The sequence below is a fragment of the Nomascus leucogenys genome, chromosome 2 (genome assembly GCF_006542625.1).
Source record: "Nomascus leucogenys isolate Asia chromosome 2, Asia_NLE_v1, whole genome shotgun sequence".
NCBI classification, from domain to species: Eukaryota; Metazoa; Chordata; class Mammalia; order Primates; family Hylobatidae; genus Nomascus; species Nomascus leucogenys.
Genome location: NC_044382.1, coordinates 70,116,807 through 70,134,641, shown reverse-complemented (window position 1 = coordinate 70,134,641; position 17,835 = coordinate 70,116,807). Strand labels below are relative to the sequence as shown.

Below are 17,835 nucleotides of genomic sequence, written 5' to 3'. Positions count from 1 at the left end.
GAATTTGATAAAGGATAATCACTTACATTTGGAGATGATATTCTCTTTTTTCTTTTATTTGAGACGGAGTCTTACTCTGTTGCCCAGGCTGGAGTACAGTGATGCGATCTTGGCTCACTGCAATTTCTGCCCCCCAAGTTCAAGCAATTCTCCTGCCTCAGCCTCCCAAGTAGCTGGGATTATAGGCGCCTGCCAATGCGCCCAGCTAATTTTTGTATTTTTAATAGAGACGGATTTCACCATGTTGGTCAGGCTGGTCTTGAACTCCTGACCTTGTGATCCACCCGTCTCGATCTCCCAAAGTGCTGGGATTACAGGCATGAGCCACCGCGCCCGTCCTAGAGATGATATTCTAATACAGTCCATCTAAGCATTTGGGATTTATTAATAATGTAATCTTATGGGTTCTATATGGATAGTGGGAACTGTTACAAGATAATTTAGTGGGGGCTGGCCACGGTGGCTCACACCTGAAGTCCCAGCACTTTGGGAGCTGAATTGGGAGGATCACATGAGCCCAAGAGTTTAAGACCAGCCTGGGCAACGTAGTGATACCCTGTCACCACCAAAAAAGGTTTTTTAATTAGCCAGGATGGTAGCTTGCTTGCGCCTGTGGTCCCAAGGAAGCTAAAGTGGGAGGATTGCTTGAGCCCAGGAGGTCAAGGCTGCAATGAGCTATGATTGTGCTTCTGTACTCCAGCTTGGGCAACAGAGTGAGACTCTATCTCAATTAAAAAAAAAAAAAAAAGAATTTAGTGGGGAGAATGGGGCTAAATATCTCTGCTGTTTTGTGTTATGATTGAGAGTTAAAGGTATGATGGTTCTACTGCTTTAACTTGTTTTCATTTTAATGCTAAATACAGTTCTGAATATGGTAGTTATAACATTTGTGATACTCTGTACATATCTACATTTATGTTTGTGTCTGATATCAGAGATAAAAGGAGGACATTTTAGTACAGTCTGGTCCTTACATTCAAAAGCACTAATATCTTTGTCTCCTTCATTAAAAGCTATTGGTTTTCAAAACATCAATGCGTTTTTTTAGCAATGTTGTATTTCATATTGGGTCAGTCTGTCATTCGGCTCTATTACATGAGTTCTGAAATCATTTAGGATTCTCTGTTTTTCCAGATTTTGAGAATCAGAACGTTCTTTTTTAGTTATAATTAAAATGGTAGTATCCCATTCTGGGATATGTTTTCCATTCCATATCAGAATATTGAAAATTCAGGCTGGGTGGCCGGGCGTGGTGGCTCACGCCTGTAATCCCAGCACTTTGGTAAGCCAAGGCAGTTGGATCACCGGAGGTCAGGAGTTTGAGACCAGCCTGACCAATATGGTGAAATCCCGTCTCCACTAAAAATACGAAAATTAGCTGGGCATGGTGGTGTGTGCCTGTAGTCCAGCTACTTGGGAGGCTGAGACATGAGAACTGCTTGAACCCGGGTGGTGAAGATTGCAGTGAGCCAAGATCACACCACTGCACTCCAGCCTGGGTGACAGAGCAAGACTCTGTCTCAAAAAAAAAATTAATTAATTAATTAAAAATAAGAAAAAAGAAAATTCAGGCTGGGAGTGGTGGTTCACACCTGTAATCCCAGCACTTTGGGAGGCCAAGGCGGGCAGATCACCTGAGGTCAGGAGTTCAAGACCAGCCTAGCAAACATGGTGAAACCCCATATCTACTAAAAATATAAAAATTAGCTGGGCGTGGTGGTGCACGCCTGTAATCCCAGCTACTTGGGAGGCTGAGGCAGGAGAATCACTTGAACACGGGAGGTGGAGGTTGCAGTGAGCCCAGATCTCGCCACTGCACTCCAGCCTGAGCAACAGAGGGAGAATCCATCTAAAAAAATAAAAATAAATAAATAAAAATTTAAAATCAGTCTGAAAAATTCACCTGAGTATAATTACTTGTGGGTTGATTATGTACCTACATTTAGACATGCTACAAATTCTTAAATATTGTTCAAAGTAGGCTGGGCGCGGTGGCTCACGCCTGTAATCCCAGCACTTTGGGGGGCCGAGGCGGGCAGATCATGAGGTCAGGAGATCGAGACCCTGGCTAACACGGTGAAACCCTGTCTCTACTAAAAATGCAAAAAAAAAAATTAGCCAAGCGTGGTGGCGGGTGCCTGTAGTCCCAGCTGCTTGGGAGGCTGAGGCAGGAGAATGGCATGAACCCGGGAGGTGGAGCTTGCAGTGAGCCGAGATCGCACCACTGCACTCCAGCCTGGGCAACAGAGCAAGACTCTGTCTCAAAAAAATAAAATAAAATATTGTTCAAAGTTGTTGAGAGTAAAGACATTTTGAATCACCTCTTTGTGTGTAATTCATAAATTTATAAATTCATAATTTTATAGGGCTGTACCTAGAGCTTTAATCAAATATACATTTCACAGTCAATATGGTAACTTTTTAAAGTTTAATAGCAACGAATTGCCTGGACAGAGTAGTGCACACCTGTAATCCCAGCACTTGGGGAGGCTGAGGCGGGTGGATTGCTTGAGCTCAAGACTGAGACCAGCCTGTACATATGATGAGACCGCATCTCTACAAATACAAGAAAAATTAGCTGGACGTGGTGGCACGTGCATGTGGTCCCGCTACTCGGGAGGCTGAGGCAGGAGGATTTCTTGAGCCCAGGAGGTCCAGGCTATTAACAACTTCACACTGATTTTTGAGTGCCTGTTAGGTACCACGTTTTATGAGACAGGCCTTGTTACTTCATCGTCCTGCTGAGGAAGCTGAGATTTAGGAACCTTAGCTGAGAGGTTAAGGAACCTCTTCCAGGTCATTCTTTTTTTTTTCTTTTCTTTTCTTTTTTTTTTTCTGAGACAGAGTCTCGCTCTGTCACCCAGGCTGGAGTGCAGTGGCGCGATCTCAGCTCACTGCAAGCTCTGCCTCCCGGGTTCATGCCACTCTCCTCCCTCAGCCTCCTGAGTAGCTGGGACTACAGGCACCCGCCACCACGGCTGGCTAATTTTTTTTTGCATTTTTAGTAGAGACGGGGTTTCACCATGTTAGCCAGGGATGGTCTTGATCTCCTGACCTCATGATCTGCCCACCTCGGCCTCCCAAAGTGCTGGGATTACAGGCGTGAGCCACCGCGCCCGGCCCAAGGTCATTCATTCTTTTAGCTTGTATTTATTGAATGCTTTATGTCGTACACTGTTCTAGATGCTAGGGATGCAGGTGTGAACAAGATAGGCCAGGTCACTATGTTCGTGGAGTTTGCATTCTAGTATAAATAAATGTTTTATGTGATATTAGCTATGAAGAAAAAAATAAAAGCAGAATGATATGAGGCATTACACTAGGCCAGTTAGTGTGGAAAGGCCTCTGTGAGGAGGTAACATTTGAGCCAAGACTAAAATGAAGGCAGGAGGAGTCACATAATTATGTCAAAGGCAGCTCTCTATCCCAGGGCTGAGTGTGTAAAGCTCTCCTATTATTCTGTGATCATTACAGGAAATCCCCTATTTTGGTACATAATATATATCTGAAAATGAAAGAGCCAAAAAATACAGTCAGCCGGGATTAGAATTTGAACAGAAGCTGCCTCTCTTCCACCCGGGTAACCTAAAAGTGGGGGATCGGAATGGTATCAAGTCCCAGGCACCGTGGGGCAGGAAGTGAGCGTATCTATTGCTACATAACAAATTATTCCAAAACTCTGTGACTTAACAACAACAATCATTTATTATTTGTCAAAGTTTCCTTTGGTCAAGAATTTAGACAGGGCACAGTGGAGATGGCTTTTTCCTATTCCACAATGTCTAGGCCAGTGGTTCTCAACCATGGCCACTTATCCCCTCCCACCTCCCACCTGGGGACATTTGGCAACGTCTGGAGGTATTTTTGGTTTTACAACTTGGAAATTGCAACTGGTATCTAGAGGGTTGAGGCCAGGAATGTTCCTTCACATGCTACAGTGCCCAGGAGACCCCTGCGCACACACAAAATGAAGAATTATCTGGTCCAAAATGTCAGTAGTGCAGAGGCTGAGAAATACTAGTGTAGGGCCTCTGCTGGAAAACTCGCAGAGTGTGGGCTGGAATCATCGAAGTCTTGTTCACTCACGTGTCTGGCAGTTGGTGCAGGGGTTGTCAGGAAGAACACCCGCGGTGACCTCTTCATGTGATGCGGGCTTCCTCATAACAGGATGGCTGGGTTCCCAGGGCAGAAGTCAAGAGAAAAAAGAGCATGCACACATGTGTCAGGGCTGGAATTCATACTGCCTTTTGTGACCTAGCCCGTCACTTCATATTCTGTTGGTTGAAGAAGTCACCAAGTCCCACCCTGATTTAAGGAAAGGAGAAGTAGATTTCACATCTTTATGGGAAGTGGCAAGGTTCTTGAAGATCACACAGGACTTGAAATATTGCTGTGGCCATTTTTAGAAAATACAGTCTACCACACCAAGCAAATCTCTTCCCATCAAAGGGGTTAAGGAGCCAACTCCCCTGGGTGACCCTCACTGTCCCTTGCACGTGCCTGTGCCGGCATAATGTCTTACTGCTGGTGTTCTGTTTGTCCTGTGTGGGAAGAAGGGGCAATAAGAAAAGTGTGTGAATAAGGAGTAGGAGTGGGAAGGGGATGTTGGGTCAGTTAAAGTGATGGTGCCGTCATGTCCTGGCTCTGCACAAGCAACAGTGTGTGGCTAAGCAGTGGGCTTGGGTTGGCAAGGAAGCATTCTGACTCCACCAAAGGTAGGTCTACCCAGCACCCTGATGGAGATCTATGAATGACAGAATTCAGTCTGCGAAAGCTAGCTCAGATTTGTTATGTGCTAAAGTGTGAGTCAAATGAAAACCCAGTGTCTGGAAGTCAAGGACTGTCTGTAGAACACCTCCAGTGATTATTTTAACCACGATCATCTTTCAGACTTAGGTATAGAGTGTACAGGGGGCTGTTAACTAAGTATTTTGGCTTAAATATCGAGGGGTTTTGTTTGTTTGTTTTATTAAGAATAGCATTTATTAACATTTAGCATGCTTTGCTTCATTTGTTGCTTCTACAAAATAGCCTATCTTGGAGAAATGCAAATTTTATATTTCATTTTTGTGTTTTAGATTTTGCTAAACATGTTGACTTTCTAGAAGCCATAAGTAGTGCTTTGAGGGCCCTTTTGCAAACAATGGCCTCCAAGAACATTTCCCAGGTAAGAGTTTTAAAATGTTTTGTATGAAACTTGTAAAGATTCTGTATTATGGAGGCAAAATTCATTACTTCACTATTTTTAAAAATACATATTTCTGTTACAAGAATAATACGTGATCTTTGTAAAAAAGAAAACGAAAGTGATTAAGATAAAAAGTAATATCTTTCTGCTCCCTACCATCAGCAACACACACAGGTGCTTTTAATTTAATTTTTAAAATTTCTTAATATATAGGCTTACTAGCAAAACAAGTGCTTTTTAATCAATACAACTGAATTGATAGATATGTTGCAAATAATTTCTCTATCATTGGTCCTTTTTTTAAATCTTTTTTTTTTTTTTTTTGAGACAGAGTCTTACTCTGTCGCCCAGGCTGTAGTATAGTGGCATGATCTCAGCTCACTGCAACCTCTGCCTCCTGGGTTCCAGTGATTCTTGTGCCTCAGCCACCCAAGTAGATGGGATTACAGGCATGCGTCACCACATAATTTTTGTATTTTTAGTAGAGACGGGGTTTTGCCGTGTGGCCAGGCTGGTCTTAAATGCCTGACCTCAAGTGATCCACCCACCTTGGCCTCGTAAAGTGCTGAGATGACAGGCGTGAACCACTGTACCCAGTTTTTTGTTTTTTGTTTTTTTTTAAACATTTCATTACAGACTTTGCAAGCATGCCCTCCTGACCCTTCACAGCAATCCATGTGAACTTCATCTCCCATAGGTGCCTTACCACTTTTGTTACTTTTTACTAAGGAGGTTTTCAAACATTCCTAAAAGCAGAGATAATTCTGTTGCTTTGTTTTTTGAGACGGGGTCTTACTGTGTTGCCCAGGCTAGTCTCCTGGATTCAGTCCTCCCACCTCAGCCTCCCAAGTAGCTGGGATTACAGGTGTGTGCTACCAGGTCCAAAGCAGAGATAACCCTATGAGCCTGCATACACCATCGCCAATCCTCAGCAGGTTATTAGCGTCCTGTCATTCTTGTGACATGGTTTCATTCATCTCACTGGGTCCTTATTTTTGTTTCGTGGAGTATTTTAAAGCAAATCATATTTGACCCATCAATATTTTATTATGTGGTTCAGTATGCATATCTGACAGAAAATTAAATTTTTAAAAATCTTAACCCCAGTACCATTACCCCAAGGCTCCAAATTAACGGATATTTCTTATTATCCTTTGGTTTGCACTCTGAGTTCAGTTTTCCCAGTTGCAGTCTGAGTTCAGTTTTCCCAGATTGCCTTAAAAATGTATTTTAACATGGCCGGGCGCAGTGGCTCACACCTGTAATCCCAGCACGTTGGGAGGCTGAGGCGGGCAGATCACCTGAGGTCAGGAAGTCGAGACCAGCCTGGCCAACATGGTGAAACCCTGTCTCTACTAAAAATACAAAAGTTAGCTGGGCATGGTGGTGCACTCCTATAATCCCAGCTACTTGGGAGGCTGTGGCAGGAGAATCACTTGAACCTGGGAGGCGGAAGTTGCAGTGAGCCAAGATCGTGCCACTGCACTCCAGCCTGGGCAATAGAGCGAGACTCCGTCTCAAAAAAAAAAAAAAAAAAAAAAAACCAGAAAAAGAAAAGAAAGTCTTTTAACAATTGGCTTGTTCAAATCAGGATCTAAGCAAGGTTCACGTGTTGCTTTTGGTTGATATTTTGGTCTCTTATTATCTCTTAAAAAAAGTTTTACTGAGATTTGATTCACATACCATGCAGTTTATCCATTTAAAGTATACAATTCAGGCTGGCTGCAGTGGCTCACGCCTGTAATCCCAGCACTTTGGGAGGCCAAGGCGGGTGGACCACGTAAGGTCAGGAGTTCAAGACCATCCTGGCCAACATGGCGAAACCCAATCTCTACAAAAAATACAAAAATCAGCCGGGCATGGTGGCAGGCGCCTGTAATCCCAGCTACTTGGAAGGCTGAGGCAGGGAGACTTGCTTGAACCGGGAGGTGGAGGTTGCAGTGAGCTGAGATTGCACCACTGCACTCCAGCCTGGGCGACAGAGGGAGACTCTGTCTCAAAAATAAATAAATAACTAAAGTGTACAATTCAGTGGTTTTAGTGTATTCTCACATTCTTAAATCTCTTAATCTATAACATTTCCCTCACTCCCCACCTTTCCCCACACACTTACCCATTGAAGAAACTCTCATTTTGTTCCGTAGCGTTTTCCGCACTGACAGATTTGGCCAACTCATCATGATGGCATCGTTCAGCATTCCTCTGTCCCCCATGTTTCCTGTGAGCTGGGAGCTAGGTCTAGAGCTTTAATTAGATCCAGGTCCGGATTATTTTTTGTATTTATAATAAGTAATCTAGACAGGTCCAGATTTTTTGGCAAGAATAATTTATAGTGCTGTATGTATTTCCTATATTTATATCACAAATCATATGATATCATAAAATAGTGATGCTGAGATTAATTAGTGGGTTCACGTAATGGTTTTATAACCAGTGATTGTGGTTGCCTGGCGCCGTTATGTCATTAGTGGGTTGCAGAATAGATATCCTAATTTTGTCTTTTTTTTTTTTTTTTTACATTTATTAGCTATGATTCCTTTTTTCTTTTTTCCTTTTTTTCCCCAGAATAGGTATCCTAGCAATCTCTATAAGTGATCAGTGATTTTTTTTTCTTTTTAGTGTCATTTTGAACTCAGGGTTTTTTATATATTTGTATTTCATTCCATTACAGTCATGCTTTTTGCTGCCAAATTCATCCCGTCTTTGGATAGTAGGAGTCCCTTCAAATTGGCTCCTGTGTCTCTTTGACAAGAATTTTAGGTTTTTGATCACTTTTGCCTCCAGGTATAGGATGTCCCAGGTTCAATTTGTAATTTTCTTGCTTAAAACCTGGAATCTGGCCACACACAGTGGCTCATGCCTGTAATCCCAACACTTTAGGAGGCCGAGGTGGGCAGATCACATGAGGTCAGGAGTTTGAGACCAGCCTGACCCACATGGCGAAACTCCGTCTCTACTGAAAATTCAAAAATTAGCTGAGCATGGTGGCACGTGCCTGTAATCCCAGCTACTTGGGAGGCTGAGGCAGGAGAATCGCTTAAAGCCAGGAGGCGGAGGTTGCAGTGAGCCGAGATTGCTCTGCACTCCAGCCTGGGTGACAAGAGTGTGACAAGAGTGAAACTCCGTCTCAAAACAACAAAAAAAAAAAAACAAAAAAAACTCTGAAATTAGTTACTTCTCCAAGAAGCTCTGATTTCTTTAGTGGGGAAAGTGAATTGTGGAGTTTTTATTGCTACCATGTTGCCATTGTTTCTAGGTCTTTTTAGTGGAAATAGCTAGGAAATAGGCATTTTTTTAGGAGACAAAAATAATGTTTATCCTGATAATTTCCAGTTTAAATAAAAAATGGTACAATGTTTTTACTTGATTTTTGATTTTATATTTGTATCTTTTTGTATCCCCCAAAAAGGTATATTGTACCCAAAAATATACATCAGTGACATTAAAATTCTTATTTGCAGCTTGTCTGATGGTAGTGGGTTATCAGAACTTATTGACATTAGTGTCACTGAAGTTGGTATACAACCCCCCATGCTAAGTTTGACTGGCTTTAAAAATAATAAAAAATAGGTCGGGCATGGTGGCTCACGCCGGTAATCCCAGCACTTTGGGAGGCCGAGGCGGGCGGATCACGAGGTCAGGAGATCGAGACCACGGTGAAACCTCGTCTCTACTAAAAATACAAAAAATTAGCCGGGCATGGTGGCGGGCGCCTGTAGTCCCAGCTACTCGGAGAGGCTGAGGCAGGAGAATGGCGTGAACCCGGGAGGCGGAGCTTGCAGTGAGCCGAGATTGAGCCACTGCACTCCAGCCTGGGTGAAAAGGCGAGACTCCACCTCAAAAAAAAAAAAAAAAAAAAAAAAAAATTATTTGCTCTACAGTGATATTAAAATTGTTTGCTATAGTAACATTAAAATTGTAGTGACATTAAAACTATTATTTGCTTTATCCTACAGAATGTACTTAATAGTATCAAAATAACAATGCTCTTGTTATTGCTAACAATAACACTATTTCTTTTTGCTTCTTTATATAATTTTTTTCTTAATGCTTTCAAAATTTTTTTATACTTTATTTTTATTTTTTAATTTTTTAATAGACATGAGGTCTTGCTATGTTGCCCAGCCTGGTCTTAAACTCCTGGCCTCGAGTGATCCTCTTGCCTCAGCTTTCCAAAGCTAAGAATTTTTTTGAAGAGCATAATCTGACCCTCAGTTTCTAAGAAGTAGGAATGGTAATGGGATGCATAGCCTGCCCTGTGGCTGTTGGATGAACCAGAAAACCTTATACTCTAGGGCCTACAGGAGTATAAAGTATTTTTATTGATTTCCCCTGGTATGTAAGCAGCAGCTTATGGGATCAGTGTGATGGTTAAGGAAAATTACTCAAAGCCCATGTTCAGGGCCAGGTGCAGTGGCTCATGCTAATAATCCTAACACTTTGGGAGCCTGAGGCGGGAGGATTGCTTGAGCCCAAGAGTTCGAGAACAGCCTGGGCAACTTTGTGAGACTTCATGTCTACAAAAAATAAAAATAAATTAGTCTAGTGTAGGGGCACACATGAGTGAGAAGTAGTGAAGCTAGGATTTGAACCCAGGGTGTCTGGCTCCAGATTCCAAGTCTTTCATCACCACACTGTGCTGCTGCTTATAGGAGATAGTCTCACTCTTGCCCAGGCTGGAGTTCAGTGGCACAATCTCAGCTCACTGCAACCTCTGTCTCCCAGGTTCAAGCGTTTCTTGTGCCTCAGCCTCCTGAGTAGCTGAGATTACAGGCGTGAGCCACCACGCCCAGCCTTAAACTGAAAATTATCCACTACATGGTAGAAGCACCATATAATGTAATGGTTTTTACAGTCTTTAATTATGATAATACAAACATCTCAAAGTAAGTTCTTACCTTATATAGACTCAGCCAATTTTTTTAAAACTACACAATCCTATTTATACTTTCAAAGCCTTTTTCTTACCATTAATATTAAAAAGGAATTGGACTCTCTTTAGTCTGTGTACTTCTGGAATGAAAGTCTTCATCAAATTAAATGGAGCCCCTTTGATAATAGATAACAATGCCAACATAAGCAGGGTTCACCTTAGTTCAGAATTACCAGCTCTGTCTGGGAGAACTGGAATATATATTAATAGTAACTTACCTGCCAGGAGTTTATGTCACTCTTAAAATCCTGTAGCCTATAGAGGAGATTCCTGTCAGTCCGGTTTTTGCATGCTGATAGAATTAATTGAGTTTAACATTATAAAAACCGTCCTCTTCTCTTTCAACAGTGCATGACTCCTGATCAGCTGATGACATTATGCAAAGCAGGCATTCATAGTAGTAATGTCGGGGTTAGAGTGAATGTTGTCAGCATTTTAGGAATCACTGGCAGCGTCCTTGCCAAAGAAGATGGTACACTTGAAACTCTTAAGGTAAAACAATTTGCTTCTGACCTAACATGTTAAATAATTAGAAATGGGAGAAGAAGAACTGCTGGTGTAGGATTTCTTAAAACTTATGTGGACTTGAAGAGAAGAAGTCATATCAAGTTGCTTTATTGAGTTATATTATTAGAATATACCCTTTGGTTTGATCTAACTATGTGTATTAATTAGGTAAGTATTTGAAAAGTTGAGCCACATTTTATAATTTAACGTTATTCCAGAGGTACTTTTTTAAAGAAATAAATCTGTCTTTAGTGAAAGGGCAAATTCAGAGTTTTTAAAGATGCCTTCTGCCTTTGCTGTTGCATCCAATGTATGCATGTTACATTCTCCTGCTGATGAATGAACAATCCACACCATTTTCCTTGCACACCAGGCAACATGCATTCTGAAAAATACCACACAGTTAATTCTAATACCACTCCATAAATTTTAAGCGGCAACCCTGGTAGTGCCAATATACTAGCAATTCCCTCAGCATATTTGCTCTTAGCACTTAGCACAGTTGTTCACAAACTGCACTGTTAGGAGTACAGCATCACTAGTAATTAAAAGGACAGTCATAGTAAAATTACACTTTGGTGTGCTAATAATTGCTGAAGTATGAGACTAATGGATAATAAACTCATTATTATAAAGTACCTCTTAACCTGCTAAGAACTTTACAATGATGACTGATGTTTTTAAGAATCTATTTTTGAAAAATGATACTTGCAAAGCTTTTTTTTTTTTTTTTTCTTTTTCTTTTTCTTTTTTTTTTTTTCTGAGATGGAGTCTCAGTCACCCAGGCTGGAGTGCAGTAGTTCAGTAGTCAGCAACGGTGAGCCGATCTCGGCTCACTGCAACCTCCGCCTCTGGGTTCAAGCAATTCTTCTGCCTCAGCGTCCTGAGTAGCTGGGATTAGAGGTGCCCACTACCACACCTGGCTGATTTTTGTATTTTTAATAGAGATGGGGTTTCACCATGTTGGCCAAACTGGGCTTGAACTCCTGGGCTCAAGCGATCTGCCTACTTCAGCATCCCAGAGTGCTGGGATTACAGGCATGAGCCACTGCACCCGGCAACAGTTATTTCTTAGTGTGTTTCATTCCCAGTCCATATTCATAATTTTACAGTTGCCTCAAAATTATCTGTTTACAGAGAGCTTGTTTACACTGCTGAAGTCCACATATTATGTTTCCTGTGGGGTCTTCTCTTTCTCTCTTAATCTTGAACAGTTCCTCCCCAGCACCACGTGGTTATTCTCAGCTCCTGGATCAGTTGTCCTATATAGTGTCCAACCTTCTGGATTTGTCTGATTGCTACCTTGTGGTGTTAAATTTGTTCTTTTATCCTTGTATTTCCTGCAAACTGACAGTTAGATCTACAGACTAGATTCGATTCAGATCAGTCCTATTTTAACGCTTTTTAGAGATGAGGTTTTGCTCCGTTGCTGAGGCTGGTCTTGAACTGCTGGGCTCAAGTGACCCTCCTGCCTTAGCCTCACAAAGTTCTGAACTTACAGGTGTGAGCCACCTGCGACTGGCCCTAAAGTGTTTTTCTTATGCTTTTAAAAGCAGATTTTTTGTTGTTGTTGTTGTTACAGATAAGATTTCTATGCATCTTGACATCATGGAGAAAGCCTTTTTGAGAGAGGTAGAGGGGAAAATTTAGTGATTTCCAAAATCATACATCATTTATGGATTTTAATTCACTTTATTTATGAACATAAACTCTAATATGTTTAATTTATCTTGCTTATGCTTGGTATGTTTATAAGTATTTAAGTCTAATCTCTTAAAGTTTTCATTTTTCCCTGGCATTTGTATATAAAATAGTATGCATGAGTTATTGCCACATTCAAAGTTGATACTTGTTTTGGAGACTGGTGTTAGTCATACTAAATGTGTTTTGCTGTTTCCAGGACATTGGGTGCTTTCTGCTTGAAGTTACCACCAAAGATCCTTCCCTTGTGGTAGCAGGAGAAGCTTTGGATGCCCTCTTTGATGTTTTTGCAGATGGTAAAGAAGCCGAAAGAGCCTCGATTCAAATTAAATTATTATCTGCTCTGAAAGAATTCCAGCCAGTCTTTAAAATGAAGGTTTGTAGCCATTTAACTTATAAATACATAAGTCTGAACATTCTGTGGGGACAAGGGTGTGTGTAGTTACCGCTGTGCAACTCAGAAGCATGTGCATGACGAATCCCCATATGTAGCACAGCATCCCCAGTACTTTGTAAAATGTTTATTGACTGAGTCATAGCTCAACAGTGTGACTATCGAATCACTGAAACTGAAGCTAAAATGGTATCTGACAAGTTCTTCTTTTTTTAACAGTTTAGTAATTTTGACGGTGTTTCATATATGTCAGTATTATACTCTGTATTTTACAAAGCACTTTCATACACATTTTGCATTTATTTAATTTTACTTTTTTTTGTTTTTTTTTTGAGACAGAATCTCACTCTGTCGCCCATGCTGGAGTGCAGTGGCGCGATCTTGGCTCACTGCAACCTCCCCTTCTCTGGTTCAAGTGATTCTTGTGCCTCAGCCTCCCAAGTAGCTGGGATTACAGGTGTCCACCACATCACCCAAATAATTTTTGTATTTTTAGTAGAAATGGGGATTTGCCTTGTCATCCAGGCTGATCTCGGACTCCCAACCTCAGGTGATCCGCCCACCTTGGCCTCCCAAAGTGCTGGGATTACAGGTGTGAGCCACCGTGCCCAGCCATATTGTTCTTAAAGGTTACAGTCCTTTAAATTTCTGGGTAAAGAGCTTGCAAGATAAGAAAAAAATATCCCCTATTTCCCTGCAGCTTCAAGGAAAGCAGATATATTAATAGTTAGAGTCATCAAACTCTGTAGAAGCAGGTGCTTAAAAGAGGTTAAACAGTGAACTGGGAAAATAACCCCTGACTTCTGAAAGGTCTTTGTTCTGATTGATTTTCCTACTCAGTATGTATTGCTGTGGTAATAACATTTGTTTTTCTTTTATCAAAGGTATAAAGCTCTAATAAGATTTCTTACTAGCCAGAGGCTAGCCTGTAGTTACTTATGTGAAACTCTTTGTTTTGCTAAATGAAGCCACAATTTGTATTAAAGGCTATTCAGTGTATATTTAGCTACAAAATGCATTTATGTGCAATCAAGAACTTCTCTTGAGCAGTGTTTCTCAAAAATGCCCTCCTTGTATCAGCAGCATCAGCCCTTGCCTGGTAACTTGTTCAAAATGCAGGTCCTCGGCCCCACCTCCAGACCTACTGAGTCACAGACTCTGTGGATGGGCCCACCAGTCTATTTTTCAACAAGCCTTCCAGATGATACTGTTGCACACTAAAACGTGAGAGCCACTGCTCTAGACTAGAGGTGAGATCAAACTCAGATTCCATACAATTGATCTAAAAAACCACAGGCCAGGCGCAGTGGCCCACACCTGTAATCCCAGCACTTTCAGAGCCCCAGGTGGGAGGATCACTTGAGTCCAGGATTTCAAGACCACCCTGGGAAACATAGCAAGAACTTGTCTCTACAAAAAAATTTTTTAAGTTAGCCGTTAAGTGGTGGCTCATGCCTGTCATCCCAGCTACTCAGGAAGCTGAGCGGGAGGATCACTTGAGCGCAGGAGTTGGAGGCTACAGTGAGCTCAGTGGATTGCAGCACTGCACTCCAGCCTAGGCGGCGAAGCAAGACCCATCTCTATTAAAAACAAAAAACAAGCCAACAAACAAAACCAGCGCTGGGCATGGTGGCTTACACCAGTAATCCCAGCACTATGGAAGGCCAAGGTGGTAGGATCACTTGAGTCCAGGAGTTCAAGACCAGCCTGGGCAACACAGTGAGACCCTACCTCTACTAAAAATTTAAAAAAATTACTCCAGCGTGGTAGTGCGCCGCTTGTAGTCCTAGCTACTGTGGTGGCAGAGGCAGGAGGATCACTTGCGTCTGGGAGGTCGAGGCTGCAGTGACCCATGACCGCAGCATGGCTCTCTGGCCTGGGTGACAGAGAGAGACCCTGTTCCAAAAACAAAAAAACCACAACACTACAGACTAACCTCGGGCTAACAAAGGAATTTTGTTTTTAAGGTGGGGGCGGGGGGTCTCACTGTGTTGCCCAGGCTAGTCTCGAACTCCTGGACTCAAGCAAACCACCTGCCTCGGCCTCCCAAACTGCTGGGATTACAGGCATGAGTCTGCACCCAGCCTAACAAAGGAATTTCATTAAGGCTTTATACCTTTGAGAGAAGAAAAACAATTAAGTATTATTACCATAGCAATGCATACTAACTAGGAAAATCAATCTGAACAGCAGACCTTTCAGAGGTTAGGGGTTGTTTTCCCAATTCATGGTTTACATAATTCCTTTCTATAGTTTATATAACTCTTACCACCTGCTGTTCAGTCACCTTTGTAACTATCATTTTTAATAATGCACATTCTCAGTTTATTCTTTACTTACCGAGTTCCATTTACTTTGGAAGTAAAAACGTTTTTTCCAAATTCTTACAGCTGTCTGCTTCAGCAAATGGTTAAATACACCCTAAATTAAATACTTTATTTAAATGAATTAATAATATCCACCAAGTCACATATGATTTTTTGTTTTTTGTTTGCAGATACGTAAAGAAGGGAGAGGTAACTATAGCACAGATCAGCTGTGTGTTCTTGACAATGTGAAAATGAATTTGAGAAGATTTATTGCTTATCAAGAAACTGTTGAGAAAAGACTGACTCCTTAAACAATCCAAAAAAGAAACCAGTTCTTCCCCCAAAGTATTCAATGCTTAGAATACTAAAAAGTTTTCTTTGAATGTATATGTTTCTGAAAGTCATTTTTTAATGCTTACATTCTGTACATTCTGTAAAAACTTCAAAACCAGGCCAGGCACGGTGGCTCACGTCTGTAATCCCAGCACCTTGGGAGACCGAGGCAGGTGGATCACTTGAGGTCAGGAGTTTGAGACCAGCCTGGCCAACATGGTGAAACTGCATGCATGAGCATGGTGGCACATGCCTGTAATCCCAGCTACTTGGGAGGCTGAGGGAGGAGAATTGGCTGAACCTGGGAGGCAGAGGTTGCAGTGAGCTGAGATCACGCTACTGCACTCCAGCCTGGGCGACAGAGGGAGACCCTGTCTCCAAAAAAAAAACAAAACAAAAAACAAAACTTCAAAACCTGTCAGAAACTCTGTTGTTGGTTTTTTTGTGTGTTTTTTGTTTGTTTTGTTTTGGTTTTTTTGTTTGTTTTTGAGATGGAGTCTCACTGCTGCCCAGGCTGTATTAACAGTGCTGCGATCTTGGCTTACTGCAACCTCTGCCATTCCAGATTCAAGCGATTCTCCTGCCTCAGCCTCCCGAGTAGCTGGGATTACAGGCACCTACCACCACACCTGGTTTTTGTTTTTTGTTTTTTGTTTTTTTTTTCAGTAGAGACGGGGTTTCACCATGTTGGCCAGGCTGGTCTCGAATTCCTGACCTCAAGTGATCCACCCGCCCTGGCCTCCCAAAGTGCTGGGATTATAGGCATGAGCCACCGTGCCTGGCCAGAAACTCTTTTTTAAGTGTTGAGATCTGTGTGGCATTTCTAGGGCTCTCTAAATTATGTCTCCGGCATATATTAATCACTGGAAACTCAGAGTGGAAGAGTGGAAGTGCAAAGGAATCTCAGGTAGCTCTTAACTAATTCGCCAGCAGTGAAGAAACTTCAAACAATCATGTTTTCCTTGAATTTTGCAAAAAAAGACAATCGAAAGCATTGCTTGGATGGTCTTTTAAGGCATTTTATATCAGCTGAACCTTAAACTGAAATATGAAGACAAGCTTTATAAACTAGTTTTTTGATATGAAGTATATCAATTATGTTTGCCTTTTGTGAAGAAGTAAATGAGTTGAATTTGTATTTCACTTACTAGATTATACTAATGAGCTAATGGGGTCATTGCCATCCACCCTACTCATGACTTTGATGAGTTATTGCTGTAACATCACTTCTTGATTTAATTTGATATGGAATCAGAATTGGGAGAAGGTATTTTTTAAATAAACAACTTTCTAATGGGAAGTTTTGTGTCTTACAAAATCTTTTTTAAAATACCAAATAAAGGATTATTAGTAGAAAATGAGATGATACTATTCCTGGATATTTGTTTGCTAATGGATATTGCTTGGAATATATGTGAGACATTAAAAAAATGACAGCACGACTTTGCAGCATTACCTCTCAATGTCTTTGAAGTACTAGGTGACAGCTGGGGCTCGAGGGAGTTTCCCTGTGCATCATTACCTTGGTTGGGCCTCTGAACCGGCTTCATTGTCCATCCGTTTGCCTGATGAGAAGGGAAATTTGAAAATTTCTGTACAGTTGATCTCAGTTGCCCTGATAAAAGGCCCAATCCCCAGTACAAGACTTAATTAATTCACTGCTTCCGTAGCAGCACAAAATGAGCTAGTAGTGTTAGATTTCATCTGCACTGTGAGGTATTTTACAGTTTTTACCTATATGATATAGACTGTTGGGAAACCAAGATTGTTTCCCAGCCCTAAGAGTTCCTAGCCCATGGCACCACGTCAAATAACCCAAATTGTGTATATGGTAGGAAAACGGAAATGGCATACCACATACAACACCTTGCCTTATTATGGTCCTTGCTCATTAATTTTAAGGTATATGTGTATGTTTAGTGATCATTTCAGCTAAATGATTGGCCCAAGCATGTCTCCTTGGAGAACGATTCTTCCAAAAAAGGAAGTATTAGAGTTCTCTCTGCCTCAGTTACTTATAAAATATAATTATTTTCAAGGAGAAGAAAGTTCCTCATTCTGTTTATTCTTCCCCACAGTTTCTGACCTATAAACAATATCCAGGATATTTAGCACAGGACCTAGTATATAGTCGACTCTTGATAAATAATGCTGGTGATTTTCTCGTTTTGTGTATGATTTTCTGTTTTACTAAGCAAGCTCTAAAGCAGCTGTTGAATGCAGAATCAAACACAGTAGAAGATGAGATGACACTGAAGATGTGCCATCCTAAAAATCTCTTAGATTCTGAGGCATGGATAATTGGGTCTGGATTTCTCCCATTCAACTTTACCACTCTAACAACACAAAAGAAGGGAAAACAACTCATAAATACAGCATACAGTTTTAACTATTTACATAATAGCTCGATAGAGCATGCAAGTATTATTCATGGCACAGGAAAATGGAGAGCTTTTTCTGTATGACCACA

At 41.4% G+C, this 17,835-nt stretch overlaps 1 protein-coding gene across 3 annotated transcripts in view; it reads left to right on the top strand.

Moving 5' to 3' along the window:
- HEATR3 (HEAT repeat containing 3) overlaps positions 1 to 17,533 on the top strand; it is a 41,889-nt gene extending 24,356 nt beyond the window's left edge. The window contains exons 12-16 of one of the 3 annotated variants that reach the window (XM_030797318.1): positions 5,079 to 5,167; positions 10,470 to 10,613; positions 12,529 to 12,705; positions 13,807 to 13,973; positions 15,221 to 15,301. In XM_030797318.1, coding sequence (XP_030653178.1) covers positions 5,079 to 5,167; positions 10,470 to 10,613; positions 12,529 to 12,705; positions 13,807 to 13,944 — 548 coding nt within the window. In that variant the 3' untranslated portion in view covers positions 13,945 to 13,973; positions 15,221 to 15,301. Of the gene's footprint in view, positions 1 to 5,078; positions 5,168 to 10,469; positions 10,614 to 12,528; positions 12,706 to 13,806; positions 13,974 to 15,220 lie in introns of all 3 variants that reach the window. The other 2 variants (XM_030797329.1, XM_004087362.3) reach the window with 2 other exon arrangements.
- The last annotated feature ends 302 nt before the right edge of the window (positions 17,534 to 17,835 follow it).